This window comes from Muscardinus avellanarius (genome assembly GCF_963383645.1).
Source record: "Muscardinus avellanarius genome assembly, chromosome: 5".
In the NCBI taxonomy this organism is placed as follows: domain Eukaryota; kingdom Metazoa; phylum Chordata; class Mammalia; order Rodentia; family Gliridae; genus Muscardinus; species Muscardinus avellanarius.
The window spans coordinates 138,260,258-138,279,186 of NC_137790.1; the positions used below are offsets into that span (position 1 = coordinate 138,260,258).

Consider the following 18,929-nt stretch of genomic DNA (forward strand, 5'->3'; position numbering starts at 1 on the left):
AAATGTCTTGAAGACATTTAATGGAGATGTCTCATTTCCAACACTTCAATGCAATCTTTTTAACATGTGTTTTGTTGACATATATATTTCATGTGAGAGTAAAGAAAGGATAAATATAAGTTTGGAAAACATCAGAAAAGTTAACACATTTATTTTCTGTAGAAATCTTTAATATGAATTCTGCATGCTAACTTTCCAATAAAAAACTAGAGTGGTAAGGACTTTTAAAACACAATTAATGTAGAACCCTATATTTCTTTAATTTATTTTTAGTACAAGGAATTGAACCCAGGAGAGGTCTACCTCCAAGCTCCATTCCAAGGTCTTTTTATTTTTTTATTTTAAAGCATGATTTTGCTATATTGTCAAGGGTCTCACTAAGTTTCTGGGCCTGGTCTCAAACTTGCACTTCTCCTGTCTCAGCCTCCAAAGTACTAGGATTACAGATATATTACAGGCATATGCCACCATGCTTTTACTGGTGCATTGTACTTATACATTTTTGTGAGATTCAAAGTCATAGAAACAAAGATGCACACAGGTCTTGGTGTTTCCCTTCAAGTCCCACCCCACTACCCACCTCTACTCGTACATACTAGTGAGATTGGCATTGGTAGTGACATCTTCATACTGTGGGCAAAGTACAATTTGAACTGTTTCTTTGATCACTTCATTTTCCCCCTCTCTATCTCCCGATCCCTGTCCTCGTCCACTATTCCACTGGTCACTCTCCTTAGTCACCTAAAGTCCCTTTTGTTTCCTTTTTTCTTTCTGGCTTTCACAAATGGAGTAAACATTGGACCCTTGACTTTCTGAGACTGGCTGGTCTCACTTAGCATAAAAGTCTCTAGTTCCATTAATTTTCCTGCAAATGACGTAATTTTGTTCTTCTCTTTGGCTGAATAAAATTCCATGGTGTACATATACCAGATTTTTCTTAGCCATTCCTCTGTTGAGAGACACCTCGTCCAGTTCCATAATTTGACTACTGTGAGTTGTACTGCTATTAACATGGATTTGCGTATATGAGTCATCTCACAGAAGACTCCCAGTGATGTCTGACCATGGGCTGTTCTGTTAGTCAGCCATCCCCATCAGCTTACTTGGAGGTTCTCTCCACTGATGTTTGTGTACTAAGGAGCCTGGGATAGCCCATTTCCTGGCATGGCCCAGTTCTATAGTGTTACCTCCTTCAGGAGATTTTTCTTTTAAGAATTTGTTTCATATGTAGAGGATTAGGCTTTACCAACAAAAACGCAAAAAAGAGGCTAAATATAGGTATGTGTATGCTTTTGTTGAAGCCTTGATGCTGAAATACTGGATCCCGTACCCTGGAAGTAACCTCTGTAGGAAGTGTTTGAATAAGCAGTCCAGGTGGTAAGATGGAGAATACACTATGAATCAGGGGACTGGCTAGATACGGAGGTCAACTGGCAGTGTGTAGCTCTAGGAATTTAAGGATGTTATTTTACATCTGTGGATCTCAGTTTCCTCTACTAAATGTTGAAGCACGGGAGTAGTTGAGGATTGAGATACAAGGGTCACTTACACCCCGCCTCTATCTAGGGCAGGCATTGCTAAGCATTCATTCTTCCCAATAAGTTCAGAGAAGGTGGCAGGTACCTTTCCTGAGAGTTGTTTGCCACCCATCACTCAGAACTGGGAGGCAGGAGGAACCTGCTGCTGTTCCCAGCCTTGATCAACTCTGTGAACTTAAAACTCAAGATCACTGCTGTCAACAACACGCATTGAGATGTTGCCTTTTTCATGGTTGGGGCAAAATGTCAAGGAGAAGTGAGCACCCCTGATTGAGAACTAAGTCTCTCGGGAAAGGGCCCTGGCGTGAGGATGATGCATTCCTCCCACCTCTGTGGTCTTTGGAGAAGGTCCACTTAGATCACGTGACTGATTCACCATTTAGACAGTTCAGAATTGACTCGTAAGCAGAATGGCTGATTATTCTAATGGAGTTAAGGTAGGAAAAGCTGGAACCTAAGCAAGCTGCTCATCAGCCACGAACAGCCCTCATCTCTTCATGCTTATTCCTGCATGGGGACAGCTCTTGTGAGGAGGGCTGAAGTAGGTCTTGGCTACCCCACCTTCACAGTTTGCCGGCTGGCCTGCATGCTAGACTCAGGATGCAAACTCAGCACCCTGTAAGTGAGTTTTTCTGCACTTTTTTTTTTTTTGGTGGTACTGGGGGTGGAACCCAGAGGCTTTCTACCTTCGAGCTATACTCCCAGACCTTTTTTTGTATTTTATTTGGAAACAGGATCTCACTAAGTTGCTGAGAGCCTCACTAAGTAGCTGAGGCTGGCTTCGAACCCGTGCAATCCTCCTGTCTCAGCCTCCCAAGCGCGGGGATTACAAGTGTGCGCCACCATGCCTGGATTTTCTGCACTTTTTAAACATCAATTAATAAGAAACCAAGGCTCTCCAGTCTCAGATGACCTATTTGGAGGACTCTGCAGCTGTAACAAGGAGAAGGAGTGGTGGGAACATCCTATTAATAACCAGCATCTGAATGAAGTGCAAATTGCTTCACCAATCGTGTAGGATCGGGCTGCACACTCCTGTGTGTGGAGAATCTGACAGTAGCTGCAACTTGGAGTGATAGCCATCCAAACCTTCCTGCTCCAGTCCTTCCAGGACCTGATGGGATCTGCCTGCTTGTAGCAGTTGATAGCAGAATCTTCTTGCATCTGTCTGTCTGTCTGTCTGTCTGTCTATCTCCAGGATTATATATTTATAATCCTATATATTTAAATCCTTTATCTATAGGATTAAATATGTAGGATTACATACATAGGAATACACACATACGTGAGTGTGTGTGTGTGTGTGTGTGTGTGTGTGTGTGTCTTTGTCCTCTCAGCCTGGAGCATCAGGATTTCTTCTGAGACATTCTAGAAGAGTTTTAGCTAAGTGCAAAGAACTTAACGAGCAGCATCTAAGGGGAGGAAGAAGAGAAAGTTTGGAGACTAAGAGAGGCTCTGCTGAACATTCGACAGTCACACTGAAAAAGATTGCTCAGGGCTTGCTGAGCAGCTAAGGGTGTTAAAGATGTTTTTTTTTTTTTTTTCCTCCAAGAGCATTCAGGGAACTGTCTGTTTAGAATTGCCTTCTTGAAACCATTACGGAGAAAGGCTATCTGAAAAGATATGTCTTCTTCAAAAGGGGTGGCATGTCCCAGAAAGCAGCTTTAAGAAAAAACCCAAGTATTTTCATCACTTAGTGGCAGCTGGGTGACTGGATAAGTTAAACCTTTTTAAGCCTAAGGTTTTTCATGGGTAAAATAGTGATAGTCATAATTTGTGACTGTCAGATATCAAGTGGGAAAAGGCACAAGAAGGGATTAGAACAATGACTGGTGCCTCTGGTGTGCTCAGTAGGTGGACCTTATGACCCATTCACATGTTTGGGGAGTGGGGCACTGTTGCTAAAAGGAATTCATCACATGAGCTACCTATAAATCATCACATTCCAACATTTAAAAGCCAATATAATCATTTAATCAGTAGCAACCACAAGATTGCACCTAATTTTGTCTGACTAGCAGTTCAAAAGACTTTTCCTAGTTTTTAATGTCTGATAATATTTTTCATGTATGTGGAATCAGGGGTTGAACCCGAGGACATTCTACTCTTGAGCTGCACCTACAGTCCCATTTAATTTTTTTTTATCTTGAAACAAAGTCTCACCAAGTTGCCAAGGCTGGCCTTGAACCACCAATCCTCCTGTCTCAGTGTCCCAAGTACTGGGATTACAGGTTGCACTACTCCATATGGCTGGTTTGGGATATTTTAGGAGAATCACAGAACCACTCAGGATTCTATCAGGAAAAGAGGTGTTGGCGAATAACCCCCGTTGATGTATGTGGATAAGATCGAGGCCATCATGAAAAGATGCTAAGATGTGCTGGGATTAGAAATAGAGGGAAGCCCCTTATAGTGGGACCTGGTGAGCAGAGGTAGGAATGTTATCAGAACGGAAGGACAGACATAGTCACTGTCAAAATTACAGCCTGGGTCAGAGAGGGAACAGGAAGAATAATTCTCTCTCTCTCTCTCTCTCTCTCTCTCTCTCTCTCTCTCTCTCTCTCTCTCTCTCTCTCCGCTTTCTGATTTCTTGCCAGTGTCTTCTCTTCCATTGGCCAAAGGAAGGTGAGCTTGTAAAGAAACCCAAAAAAAGGATTCATACAAACCAGTCTCCCAAGACACAGCAGAGCAGAAAGACCTGGGCACACCAGGAAGAATGACCACTACATTCACCAACTCTTGTTTCACTAACTCTTGTGCCAGTTAATGGAGCTCTTAGTTGACTAAAGCAGTAAACCAATTTTGTCCATGATGCAGTTATTTCAGTCTCCTTGTCCTTCAGTCAGGGGAACAGGGGCAGCTTGCAAGGATGTAGGAAGGTATGTATATGCCGAGTCTGATCCAGAGACTGGGGCATGGCGCTGAGATAGTCACACGGTTGCTCTGGTCCCTGGCCTCCACATTGGAGCACAGTGGCTAATATAATATAATGGTTCTTTGTTTGCAATATAATACAGACTTTGTTGAGATATAGTGTAAATACCATAGAATTCGCTGACTCATAGTGTACAGTTCAGTGTTTTTAGTATGTCTGCAGTTATGAAATCACCGTGATTGATTTTAGGACATTATCATTACTCCAAAAGATATCTTATACCCATTAGCATTTCTTTCCAATTCCTCCCAACTATCAAGCCTTAAGCAACCATTAATGTTTTTTTCATCTCTATAGACTCTCCTTTTTGTATATTTAATATTAATGGAGGGATTCAACTTTTGGGCTTTTATTTATTTATTTATTTGGTGGTACTGGGGTTCCTGGAAGCCCTTCTACCTCTGGGCTACACTCCCAGACCTATTTTTATATTTTTATTTAGAAACAGGGTCTCCTAAGCCAGCGCGCACGGCTGGCTTCGAACCTGCGCGATCCTCCTGTCTCCGCCTCCCAAGCACAGGGATTACAAGCGTGCGCCACCACGCCCGGCAACTTTTGGGCTTTTATGACTGGCTTCATTCACTTAGCATAATGTTCTCAAAACCCATCCGTATTGAAGGATGCATAGTACTCTCTTTTTATTGCTCAATAATATTCCACATTTTCCTTACCCATCCATCAGATAACTCTTTGATGGTTTCTATTTGAAGCTATTATGAATATGATGGGAAGAACTTTTATGAACATGTGGCTTCCCTGATTTATAATCTCAGCACTCAGGTACGAGGGTTCCAATTGCTCTAGAACTTTGCCAACATTTGTTATTATCTATCATTTTCATTGTAGAGAAGTTTGCATTTCATCATATGATGGGTTCTAAAACTTAACTTTGCCCTGGATTTTCTGGTTAGATCTTTAAACTGCTGACATCTTCACTGTACCTCCAGAGATTCTGATTGACTTGGTCTGGAGAATCCCCATGTGGTTTCAACATGCAGCAGAGTTGGAGAACAAACGACATATATTGAGATCAACTGGGAGTCTCCAGGCTAATTAAATAAGTGTGTCCATATCATATGGGATTTCATTACTCTGCAGGAGCTGGGACAATGGCTCTTGAAATTAAAATTTCCCATTCAATCGTGTCTCACTAGTTTCAAGTGGTAACAGCTACAAGTGGCTATTTACCATTTGGACAGTGCAGAACATCATGGAAAGTTCTATTGTACAATGCTAGGACTTTGACAAAACCGCTAAGCTAAATGGGTGGAGCCTTAAGGCAGAGACATGAAACAGAAATCAGGAAAGTAGGTTTTACAAACTAAGTACTTACACTAGGAGAAGAAACAGGTATGGAGAAAAGGAGGCCATCAGCACTTGAGGACATATTGGAGTATTGGAGACGCCTGACCACGTGATAGCATAGTGAGGACTGGACGGGGCTCTGCATGGATGAAGCCAGCAGTCTAGAGGAGCTGTAAGGGGTAATTAAAAAGGTCTAGGACCTATGGTTGGCCCTGGAAAGCTCTCTGAAGGCACCAACAGGGTGCTGCTCATTTCATTAACTTCTGGACCCCACTCCTGGGTGCTTCTGCTGTCTGCGTTGGAGAGCACAAGCCCCTGAGCGTGTCTAGTGGTGAAAGGAATGCTCAGCTCCAGGTTCTGAAGCTGGTTCATTCCCAGGACATCACAAGCAGGACCCCACTGGCACCTAAGACCCTGCTATGGAGAGCCAGGTTAAGAGAAGGAGGATGGCAAGAAAGTTCACTGAATTGATAGTGGGAGAAAGACACTTGTAACCACTCTTTAGTTTAATATATAGTGTTTAAAGTGTTCACTGATTGGTGGGTGAAGAAAGGAGATAAATCCAAGATAGGTGCCTGTATGGATGTTTTTTGAGTGATAGAATGGCATGTTAGTGTGCTACAGGTGCTGTTAACTAAGTACTGCAAAACATGTGGATTAAGAAGTAGAAATTTAGTGGATCATGATGGCACATGCCTATGAACCCAGTACTTGGGAGGCTGAGACAGGAGAATCACAGGTTTCAGGCTGGCCACAGCAACTCAGCGAGGTCCTAAACAAGTGAGGACCCTGTTTCAATATAAAAAATAAAAATGAAGGGCTTGGGTATAGCTCAGAGGCAGAATGTCCCTGTGTTCAATCCCTGGTACAAAACAAACAAACAAAACATAAGTAGATAGAATGTATCCTTTCTCAGTCATGGAGGCTAAAAGTCTGAAATGTATGTGTCAGTTGCCACAGGCAGCTGAAATCTTGAGATCAAGTAATGTATTTTCCTCTGGTGGCTCGGTGATTTGTTTTATTATCTAAATTTTATGTGGTTGAATGTCCTCTCAGAAGTTAATACAGTTTGAAAAATCACCTGTAATAAGTCCTTTATTTTTTAACATAAAGTTATCCATTCTTTCTTCAGAGCAAATTAGTTTCTCCTTATCCTCATTGAATAAATATTGAGGAAATATTTAAAGAAAATCACTTTGAAGGACTATCTTATTCTAAGTCGGCCCCAGGGCCCTGCTATATTTCTCTGCCTGTGATGTCTTTCTTCACTGGGACCTGATAGCCTTGGGATGAAAGACTGTTACTTCCTCCAGAATCCTTGGAACATTCAATGACTGGTGTCAGTTTCTGGCTCCACCCCACCTTCTTCCCCACTAATAGCCTTGCATATTCAGCCCTAGCCCCCCCCCCCACCATGTTACCTTTGGTAGTCCCAGGCCTTGGGAGTCCTAGAAAGTAGATGGCCATTGTGTGCATGGTTGCCAGCTGTTTGTTGATAACATAATGCTTTGTGCCCCACACAACTCAGTCTCTGTGGGCAGTTTGCAGGGCCACCTCTGGGTATCCAAAATGCCCAGTAGACAGACCAGTTCTCCAGGCACCCTGCTTCAGTGTTACTCCTCACCTCTCCCCAAAGCTCCACATGTTTGTTGTGTCTTGCTACTTGGAGCAGCAGGGCTTATGGGAAAGGCCTATAGATTTGCATCACTGCATAGCGTAGAGGTTAAGCACTCGGGCTTTCGCGCTTAACTGCCTGGGTTCAAATCTACCTCTGCCACTTTCAGGCTACATACATAAAATTGGGAAAATCATGCTGTCTCTCTATCTCCCTGGAAGAGTGGACAATGATAGTACCTACCTCAGGATGAAAACTGAGTGCCTACAAACAGCCACTGTATCAAAGAAAATACACAGATAAGCATATTAAAAGATTCTCAACACTGTTTGTTTTAGGAAAACACAAATTAAATCACAATTATACCACCCACCACATACCTATGAAAACTTAAGAAGTTAAACACATGTCTATTTTGCTCCAAGGTATTTATCCAAGAGAAGAGAAAATATATGTTAGTGGGAGAGCCTTTGAAAAGCCAGAAAAACCACACCTCCAGAGACCTGGCAATTTTATATGTGATAGCCAGAAACTGTAGACAACCCAAATTACCATCCATGGAATACTACTCAGCAACAAAAAAGATGAACACTGATATGACAACAATGGATAAATCTCAACATAATTATGTCCAGGGCAAGAAAAAAAGACAAAAAGACCATGTGCTGTATACTATTTCTAAAATGTTATACAGGATACAAACTAACCTATAATGATGGAAAGCAAATCAGTGGTTTCTTAGGAATGAGAGGGGATGAGTGGGAAGAAGGGGTTCTAAAGGAGAATGAAGGTGGGTACGAGTATGTTCACTGTCTTTTGGCAATGATTTTTCAAACATAAATAAATATGTCAAAATTATTGAATTTTTAAATGTGACTTATTATATGTCCATTATAACTCAGTTATGCTATTTTTAAATGAATGCCTATGAAATAACAGGCTTTCTAAAAGCATTAGACATTATAAGTTTTATTATTACATTGAAAATATTTTAGATAACAATTTTAAAGGAGCATATCACTAAAATTTAATGATCTATTCTATCCACAGGACACCGCAACCTAGCTACATTATTCCCCACTCTTTTTTCCAGGGATGCTTATGAGAAAACATGAATGAAAGTAGCCCAAGTTTTGGGGCCAGAAGGCTGAGTTCAAGGGTTGACTCTGACATCCAGGACCTTTGTACCTGGAATTTTCTTAAATGCAAAGTTCTGTGAAGCTAAATGATTACTATGAGAGTCAAATTTTAAAAGTGGATGTGAATCTGGGTGTGGTGTTACACACTTATAATCCCGGTACTTGGGAGGCTGAGACAGGAGGATTTCGGGTTCAAAGTCAGACACTTAATGAGGCCTTCTGCAACTTAGTATGACCCTGTCTCAAAATAAAGAATAAAAGAATAGGACTGGAGGTATAGCTTGGAGGTAAAATGCCCCTGGGTTCCATACCCAGTATTACACACACACACACACACACACACACACACACACACACACACACAGTGGGTGTGAGCGTGTTCTGTAAACTGTAAAGCCACATACATATACAAGTCATTTTGATCAGAAAAGACAGATCTGCTTTTACATTTTTGCAGACTTGGTAACAGAGGGCCAGCAAGATTAAAATGCACATTGACAAACTTTGGCCTTATGTGGGAGTGAGGGTACACCCTACATCTTCTTGTTCCTCCTAGACCGATATTCTTATCCTGTCCCAGACTCATGAATCAGAATTGCTTGGGATAGGAGCAGGAACGTGAGCCTTACGGGGAGCTCCCCAAGCTCCTCCAATGCTGTGCCGGTGAAGCTAAGAGCTGCCTAGACCTGACACCTCCATGAGAAACAGGAGCTGTCTGAGGTGCTGGTGCTCAGGTGAAACCTTGCCTCAGCCTCCAGCAGGGGCTTGCATCTCCATAGTTGCTGGCAGTTCAGAACATCTTGAAACCTCTTGTAGTGTGCACTTAGCATCATAAGAACCTGCCTTATTCCCCCGGTCCTTTCCTGAGCACTTACACTTTTAGGGTTCTTACTGGCCCAAAATTCTTCTTGGAAATTATCTATCTTGGTTATGCAAATGTGTATTCCTTAATTTCTTTTCTATCTTTCCATTTCCCTAAAGACACACACACACACACACACACACACACACACATGCCATGTTACATACTGGCAGCTTATTTTGAATAGCATGTCTGAGGTGTGTGTGTGTGTGTGCGTGCGTGCGTGCGTGTGCATGTGTGTGTGCGTGCGTGTGCATGTGTGTGTGCGTGTGTGTGCATGTGTGTGTGCGTGCGTGTGCATGCGTGCATGCGTGTGTGTGTGTGTGCTGAAGCTAATGTGAATTTTTGTGGGAATGCCATTTGGGAATCAGGAAATTAGAGAAATACAAGCAGAATCAGGGCATGGTGCCCATTTGTGCCATTCAGGCTGGCTGAAGCCGAGTCACAAAGGCAAGAGTCCCCATCTCCTGTTTCTTATCATCTGACAACCCAGAACTCGTCTTTCCAGGGCTCTTTTCTTCCAGCCACAGAAGGGACAGAAGACAATTTTTTTTTTAATTCTGTGGATGTCAGATCCACTGATAACTTACTTCTGTGAGGGTATTTTGAAAGTCTCTATCAAAGGCACCATATGACTATAATTAAATGACTTGTAATATGACTCATTATTCCATGCATTTGGACCAGTTGTTGCAGAAACACCTCTAGGGGCCAGGCAGGGGAGTTCAGTAGGGGGGAAGAGTTGGGAAACAGGTATAGGAACTAGAGAGTGGATGCTCTGCCAGAGTGGGGCAGTGCCCAGTTGTTGCTTTGTAGTCATATAGGACAAGGTTGCCAAGTATTCTCATTTATTTCCCAAAGGTACAGCAGTAGAAACAGCCCTGTTTTGTGTTGACGCATTAAAAGGAAAATACTAAGATAAAAATCTCCAAGTGTGATGGCAAAACACCTGTAGTCCCAGTACTTGGGAGGCTAAGATAGGAGCACTGCAGTTTCCAACAGCCTCAGCTACTTAGTGAGGCCCTTTTCAACTCAGTGAGACCCTGTTTCAAAATAAAGAATAAAAAATAGGGGTGCGGGTGTAGTTGGGAGGTAGAGTGCCCTTGGGTTCCATCCCCAGACCCACTAAATAAATAAATAAATAAATAAATAAATAAATAAATAAATAAATAAAATTAGGCTTGGGATGTAGTTTGGAGGTTGCATGCCCCTGGGTTCAATACTGAAGAGGAAGGAAGGAAGGAAGGAAGGAAGGAAGGAAGGAAGGAAGGAAGGAAAGAAGGAAGGGGAAAAGAAAAGGAGTGTTAGGAAAGCTAGATAAAGTACAAATTTTCCTTACTGGACAATATGGACATGCATGATATGGTCAAAGACTGCCCTCCCTGTATTTTATTACTAGATTGTTTTCCTTACTCATTGGAAAGCAAGAGAAAGGCTTTCTAATTTGTGCTAACAAATGACACTTGGGAAATGTCCAGTAAGCTGTGTTTGCCTTTGAACACCAACAGAATACACAGGACGGGTCCCTCCAGTCAGAACGTGCTGTAGGGTCTTGGGTGATCTTTCTCTTGGTCCTTTAAGGTTTTCCAGAATAGAAATGCTTTTGTGTATTTTTAGTTGTCACAAATACAGAGGAAATGAACCTTAGTGCTAAGGATCCTGGCAGAAAACAGATGGCATAGCTAGAGAACTTAACCCATAGTTCCTTGCAGAAGAATGCCTCCCAGGGAATGGGCAGTGTTGCAGGAGCTCACAAAGAAGCGAGATATGAGGGTTAGCAACAACAGGAGGTCACCACCTCTCCTCAGTCCTACGGCTCAAGAGGCGGGAAGAGAGGGGCTGTGTCACCAAGTCCCAGCAAGGACTCTCTCGGTGAATAGGAGTCTGAATGCGTGTGCACAGAGGAGTGCCTGCAACTCTCTGTCCTCCCATCTCCTGCCGAGTCCTCCCCGTGGCTGATGCCAAGCAGAACCCAGTGGGCAAGAGAGCCCAGGAAGCCAGGTCCATAGAGCTCAGCCTCCTGGGTCATAGAGTCGGACAAAATACGGGGCAGATAGGGATCTGTGAAATGGAGGAAAAGGAAAGGAATCAGAGCTCAGGGAAAGTAAGGGCAGGAAGTAGCTTCTTGCTCAGGAATCTGCTTTTTTTTCTTTCTGCTGATAAGGAAATGCACCCAAGGAATTGAAATGAGTGGGTGTAAATGTTACACCTCATAAAGGGCATACTTGAAACCAAAGTCAGTTTTATCTTCCTACCCTTCTTCCGGCTTTTCTTCTTTATTTGGGCTGGGAAGCATAAGTTAGGAAACTCCTATTAGAACTGGCTGAAATGAGACACTCACCCCACCATTTTTCCATTGCTGTGCCCATCAGACATTGCTAATTGATGACAGACTTCTTTCCTGCTGAGCCCAGATGTGTCCTCCAGCTCTCCTGCGCCAATTCTCCAGCAGCTACTAATGACTAATCCAGCATGCCCTGTCCCCTAATATAAAAGATGCTCTAAATCTTCCAATATAAAACTTTAAATTCTGTTTTATTTTTCTGGTGCTTGGGATTAAACCCAGGGGTATTCTACCTCCAAGCTATACCCCCAGCCATTTTTATATTTTTCTAATATTTTATTGGTGCATTGTAGTCATACATCTTACTGGGATACAAGATGATGGAGACATATATGCATACATCACCCAATTAGCCCTTACCCAATTCCTGCCCCATTTCCTCCCCATCCCTTCTTCCCATGCTTGGCTTAGTGACTGAATTTGATATGTTTGTTAAAGTACATCATGTGCTTTAGAGAATTTATCTCTTTTCCCCTCTTATCCTCTCAGATCACCTTATTTGATCATCTATAGAATGATCTCTATAAGTTGCTAAAGCCGGCCTCAACCTACAATCTTCCTGTCTCAGCCTCCCAAGTACAGGGATTATAGGCATACACCATTAGGCCTGGCTGTGTGTGTGTGTGTGTGTGTGTGTGTGTGTGTGTGTGTGTGTGAGTGTGTGTGTGTGTTACTGGGAATTGACCCCAGGGACATTCTACCTCTGAGCTACATCCCCAACCCTATTTTACTTTTTCATTTTGAAATGGGGTCTTGCTAAATTGCCTTGCTAAATTACTGAGACTGTCCTCGAACCTGAAATCCTCCTGTCTCAGCCTGGAGTTACAAATATGTGCCACCACACCTGGTTTGTCTATGACACCACACCTATGATGTCTAATAAGACTTTCCTCCACATACCTGAAGGAAACCTTGAAGATTACCTCAATTACCAGCCCTGAGACTTCGTGGAGGGCATTAAAGTTTAGAAGAAGGGGAAACAATACAAGATTGATTTTCTTGAAGGGTAACAATAAAAAGTCCTAATCCCTGGGATTTCTCTTTCTTCCTGCAGGTCGATAGGACAGAGGTGATCCGCACCTGCATAAACCCTGTGTACTCCAAGCTGTTCACCGTGGACTTCTACTTTGAAGAGGTACAGCGCCTGCGGTTTGAAGTCCATGACATTAGCAGCAACCACAATGGGCTGAAGGAGGCCGACTTCCTGGGCGGCATGGAGTGCACTCTCGGCCAGGTGAGCCAGCCGTGTCTCTCCCTCCTCCCTGACTCCTTGGGGCCCTTCGTCTTCTCACTTCTTTTTTTTTTTCTCTCATCTAATCTTTGTTTATTTTCCCTGTGGATTTCATTTTCTTTAACATAGGCATCTGTCAGCATCCTAGGCAATGCCATATCTACCCATGAGCTTACATGCAGATGACCTGCAAATGTGTGAAGCTCTTATTTTGCAAAGTGATGTTGTCTTCTGAATTCTCTTGCTGTGTCAGGCATTTATTCAACAACTACTTATTGGGCATTCACTACCTGTCTGACTCCAGGCCTCACTCAGGTATATTAGAGCCTTACTCTGTCCCATTAAAAATATCTATCTCTCAACTCAGGGAGGATTTCTCATGCAAATTTATTCCATGTCTCTGGTGCCTCAAATGGCCCAAGGTAGGGACTAAATGAGTTCTTGGAGAATGAATAAATGCTTTCATTTAATCCTAATAATATAAAATCAATATCATTATTGCATTCACTTAATTAATGAGAAATCAGACCCAGAGAGGTGCAGTGATTTACTGATGGCCTCGCACTCCCAAGTAGCGATCCCAGGCCTTGCCCAGCCTGCATGACTCCAAACCCCATCATTTTGCATCTGTAGAACCTGTCTGTCCTGACAAAGCCAGAACTCTAAGTGTCAAGGGGAGATCTAAATGAAAAAAAAAAAAATCAATCCCTGTGCCCGGAAAGTGGGTGTGTTAGCTAGAGAAAGCATAATATTTGCATTTCAGATGGAGTGATACTGTCGAGGGGAGAGTCTAGATCAGGGATTTGTGAGACAAGGTCTGCCTGGCAAAGAGATGTCTGTCGCTACTGACCCTGCCTCGAGCCACTTACTGCTAGAAGAAATGTCCTCCATATGAGTCCTGAATGACGAAATAGGCGATGTCCTCAGCTACCCTTTCTCAGAAAGCACAGTGATTGATTTAATAGGGTTGTTTCTTGTTCTTTGAATGGAAGCCAGAAACCCAAATGTGGAAATACAGCTCAGGGGAGGCAGAAAGAAACTGATCATGGCATGTGGCATGGTGGTTTACACCTGTAATCCCAGTGTCTGGGAGGCTGAGACAGGAGGATCGCAGGTTTAAGAACAGCCTCAGCAAGTAGTGAGACTCGCAGCAACCTAGTGAGACCCTGTTACAAGATAAGAAATAAAAATTGGTCTGGGAGTGTAACTCGAAGGTAGAATGCCTTTGGGTTCAATCTTCAGTACCACATACACAAAAGAAAAAAAGAAAAGAAAAGACAAACTGAGCAGAGGGAATATTTTCTACCACTATCATCTGTCTAATGACTTTTGTTGTGTGTGTGTGTGTGTGTGTATACATATATATATATATATATATATATATATATATATATATATATATAGTCTTCCACATTAGAATTTGTCTAATTTTACTAATTTATTTTATGTATGTCTGTTTGTAGCACTGAGCTAGAGCCCTGGGGCATTCTACCTCTAAGTTATACTTGTATCCCAATTTTATTTTTTATTTTAAAATAGGGTCTCTAATGACTTTTGAAAAGGATTGAGGGCAGACAAGTCTAGGGTATTGCTAGATTACAATGTCTAGTGGATAGGTTTTAAATGAATTGTGGATTTGGAGTAGAATCCTGTTTCTATTTTTAAAATATCTGATGGGTGATTAAAACGACCTCTTTTATAAGTAGAAATGAACCACACCAAAATTCCCCTTTAGACAACGGCCATCCTTCCCATGGATAAGAGGCATATCTTGTCATGAGATAAATGTAGTTCTATGTAGAGACCCTGTGGGTCAAAGGTCTTTTTCACCCAAAGTTTAACAATTCGGACTATGTGAGTGATCCCTAGACTTACACCTGTAGTCTCTCCTAAGACCCATCTTTCTAAAGTGCTGTGAGCCTTGGACCCTATATTTCATGCCAGGCCTTGTGTCAGCAATAGAATGAGGAGCCAGAACCATTGTCTTTGTCCCCAAGAAGCTCACGGTCAAGCTAGACTTAAGATGGAAAGCAAATAATTCCGCAAACGATACAAATTCAGCCATTATAAGGTGTCGTCAAGAAGTACAGAATAAGAGAGTGTGATCTTTGGGAGACTAACCTCAGGTGGGGGTGGCGAGAATGGCTTCCAAAGAGAAGTGACATCTGGGCTGAAACGTGCAGGGAGAGCTGGTGAGAAAGAGGAAGCACGCTCCAAGCAGTCGGGAACATTCTACATAAGACCTCTGGGCTCAGGAAGGAGTTTGACATATGGCGCAGAGCATCGCTGTTTGGTTTTCCCTAAGAAGTCAACTCTGAGCTAGGAAGTCAACGGAGGTGAAGGAAATACCCGCCTGTATGGGGTGTGGTCAAGCCAGCTGTGGCAACTGGAGCTTCTGCTGGGAAGGTTCTGAAAGATAACACAAAGCAAACACCAGTGTGTGGTCTTGCCCTGGAGACAAGGAAATCAAGGCATTTGTACAGGTGGGAAGATCCATGGGCTTAGCAGTCATCAATGGAGAACCTTTCCTAGGAGGGGGCATTAATCTCCAAGTATTTCCGGCTGACTACCTGGGCAGCAGAGCAGAAGAAGCTCAAAAGCAAAGACAGGTGTTCAGAAGTCAGCGGTACCACTCAGGTCATGGCATGGGCAGTGGTAGGACCCTGACAGTCCCATGTGTTGCCTATGCTTGACCAGCTCTCTCAGCTTCAGACCTGGTCATTTCAGATCATTGAATCCCACGTGGCCATGTTGGAAATTGCCCTATCCTTGGCACAAGAGTGGACCCCAAAGTAATCTCAACCAATCATCCAAATGCTGCCCCATACAAAGGTTTGGTTTAGGAGTACTCTCATGTCCATATCTAAACAATAACACATAATTTTTTTTATTGAAGAGTTCTTAGCCTAGAGACACATGTGAAGAAATGGTTCCTCTCTGCCTGTGAGTCCTGGAAGCACTGCAGCCTTATAGCGAGGCTGAGGATGAGAACAACTCCTAGGGGAGATCAGAGCCCGAAGATGTGGAGGCACCGGCCTCCCCTACTGCATCGGGAGCCCTTTCTATCTGCGGACTCCTTGTTCTGGGAGAGTGAAATGTCCTACCGTTGAAGCCATCTGGGATGTGACTTCCCATTCCTTTAGCTAGCTCATGATTGATGAACTGCCTTTGAGGAGCTGAAACAGGGCCAGGCTGGCTGGAGTGGGATAAGCAAAGGGAGCCCGGGCTTTCCAACTCATTCTCTTCATCCCTCAAGGTGGAGAACATTCATAAGCAAACACTGAGGACCAGATTGCAAACAGTCCTTCCTAAGTCTGTGTTGGCGCGTGTGACAGTTTCATTTAACCTTCTTGACAGTGTTGAGAGGACAAGTGTCATCATCCATGTTTCCTAATATGTTTTTATTGGTGGCATTGTAATTATGCGTCTTCATGAGGCTCAAAGTGATACGAACATATGAGTACTTGGATCAGCACATGGTGTGTTTGTCTTTATATCCTGCCCGCCCCCCTTCTCTCCTGGTAGATGTTGGTGAGATTGGTAGTCATACCATCAGATATGGACATGGAATTATTTGAACTGTTTTTCTCCACAGTCCTCCTTTTCACCCTCCTCCCTCTCTCTCTCTCTCTCTCAATCCCCTTCCACTATTCTTATCTCTCTCCTCATTTATCTAAAGTTCTTTATGCTTTCTATTTTCTCTCTAGCTTCTACATATGAGAGAAACATATGACCCTTGACTTTCTGAAACTGGCCTATCTCACATAGTACAATATTCTTCACTTCTATCCATTTTCCTGCAAACAATATGATTTTATTTTTCTTTGCAGCTGAGTAAAATTCCATCATGTGTATAGACCACATTTTCTTTAACCAATAATCTGTTGATGCAAATGTGGGTTGGTTCCATAATACGTCTATTGTGCATTGTGCTGGTTTTATAGTTGAAATAACCAAGGATCAGAATGATTCAGTGTCTTAAGAGAGCTAAAACCAGAAGCCAAGAGCTGTTTATACTTAACTAAGAGCATCTTTCTGCTGGAACCCAGGGAAGGACAGGTGGGGAAGCTACCTGTGCTGATCACGCTTTCAAGATTGTGGCTCACATGAAGCAAAGGAGCAGCAAGTACACTTGTTTGTGTGACTTAGCCATGTTTCCAGAGCCACACTGCTCCACCCCCAGGTGACACACTGGCTTCTCTGGATGTCGTACAATTCACCGGCAACCACCCTCTTATTTTGTTGTCCATGTGATTGGTGGGTTGGTGGGACGCTTTCCAGTTGGCTTAGATCAGTCAGAATATCCATTTTATGGCTACTATAATTGGCTCAGGAAAGAGCACGCAACATTTTTTGACCACTGTACATGCATGTTCAAAGGACAAGTAAACGAATGAATGAAACATACCAAGTGGCATCAAGGACGGGGTATGCCAAGTACTGTGCTAGGTACTAGAGACAGATGAAAAAGTCTTGCCCTAGAGGAGCTAGCTACTGATCACCTGGAAGACACGTGCCTGTAAACAAATAAAGTGCATATGACTAAGTTCTACAAGAGAAATGCATTCCAGGAGCGCTAGGGGAAAGATTGACCTCTACCAAGAGGTAATCAGGGAGGTCTCACAAGAAAGACAGCCCGGACTTGAATCTTAAAGCATGATTAGGAATCCACCAGCAGAGAAAACGAATAGTACTTTCTTGGCAAAAGGGCTAGGAAAAAAAGACACCGCAGCATGAGGGGGATGGCAGGGACCTGGTAAGGGACTCGGCGTGGCAGGATGGTCCAGCGAGGTGGGCAGAGATAGAGGATGCCAGATGGGAAAGAGGAACCAAACTCTGAGGCTTCCAGGGACTTTCTGTGAAGTCTGGGGAGTTTGATTTGCACGGAGGGGAAAGGACTAAATAGGGTGTGTGTGTTGGAAAGAGCCCTTAGCCTTCTCAGGGAGGGTAGATGGGAGAGGGTGGGTGTGAGGCAAGGGAACCGCTTAGGAACGTGTGTGATAGCAGGAAAGGGCTAAGGAGTAAGAGTGATGGAGTCAAGGGGACACCCAGAAGGGAGTCTAGTCTGCCCAAGAGCACAACGCACACCCAGAAGACTAGGTAATGGGGGAGGTACTTGCAGGTGTCTATCTTAGGTAACTGAAGGAATACTTTGGCTATCCTTAAGGAAAATCATACTAAGAGTGTCCAATAGAATTGATATCCACCTGTTAGTTTAGCTCAGGATATTCGGGGAGAAATCAAAGGAGGTTACAAGTTGGCTACCGCCCATGCAGATCTGGAGTAGACAGTACAGATTTAGGATCTGACTCCGCAGAGGTGACAGTAGGAAGCATGAATTATCTTAAAATAGCAACAACAGGAATTTGTTGAGTGTTTTCCCTGTGTAAGGCAACACCCTAGGCCAATATATTTGTGCTGGGAGCTTTGGGAAGGATGGCAAACTCCCTTACCCCTCCGGGATTGTGACACTTTGATATAAATAAGAATTTTTCCTCTTTTCCCTAAGTTGCTATTCCCTCTAGTATGATCAAGCCAAAAGGAAAACCATCAGAAATTTTTTCTTTATGATTACCATGGTGAAAGAAGACTCCTTTCCCTGCATGTTGTTAGGTAGGCGGGGGAACAGATGGGTGCAGGTGATGCCAGAACCCCCTTGGAAGTGGTGGGGCTGGGTCTGACGCTCTATTTGATAGTGCTCAAGGGTTCAACACACTCTGAAGCCTGATGGCCTGGGGTCGACTCCCTGACCAGCGCTCTCAAGCTTTTTGTGTAGAAGCAAAGTTCTGCCACAGTATAAGCCTAAGTTTCACCATTTGCAAAATGGAGATAATAATAACACTGACCTCAAAGAATTTTGCATGGGACGGGTGGACAAGTGCTTGGCAGAGCCCCTGCCTGGCACAGAGTGGGCTTCTGGGTGGTACTGTGTAGAGGCCATTATTAAGGTGGTGAGGGTG

General features: G+C 43.3%; 1 protein-coding gene across 1 annotated transcript in view; it reads left to right on the forward strand.

Moving 5' to 3' along the window:
- The window catches only part of CPNE4 (copine 4), a gene marked incomplete at its 3' end in the record, with an annotated part of 505,001 nt that overhangs the window by 311,418 nt on the left and 174,654 nt on the right, over nt 1-18,929 (forward strand). The window contains exon 3 of the mRNA XM_080695771.1: nt 12,793-12,972. Within this exon, the coding sequence (XP_080551897.1) occupies nt 12,793-12,972 (180 nt within the window). The remainder of the gene's footprint in view (nt 1-12,792; nt 12,973-18,929) is intronic.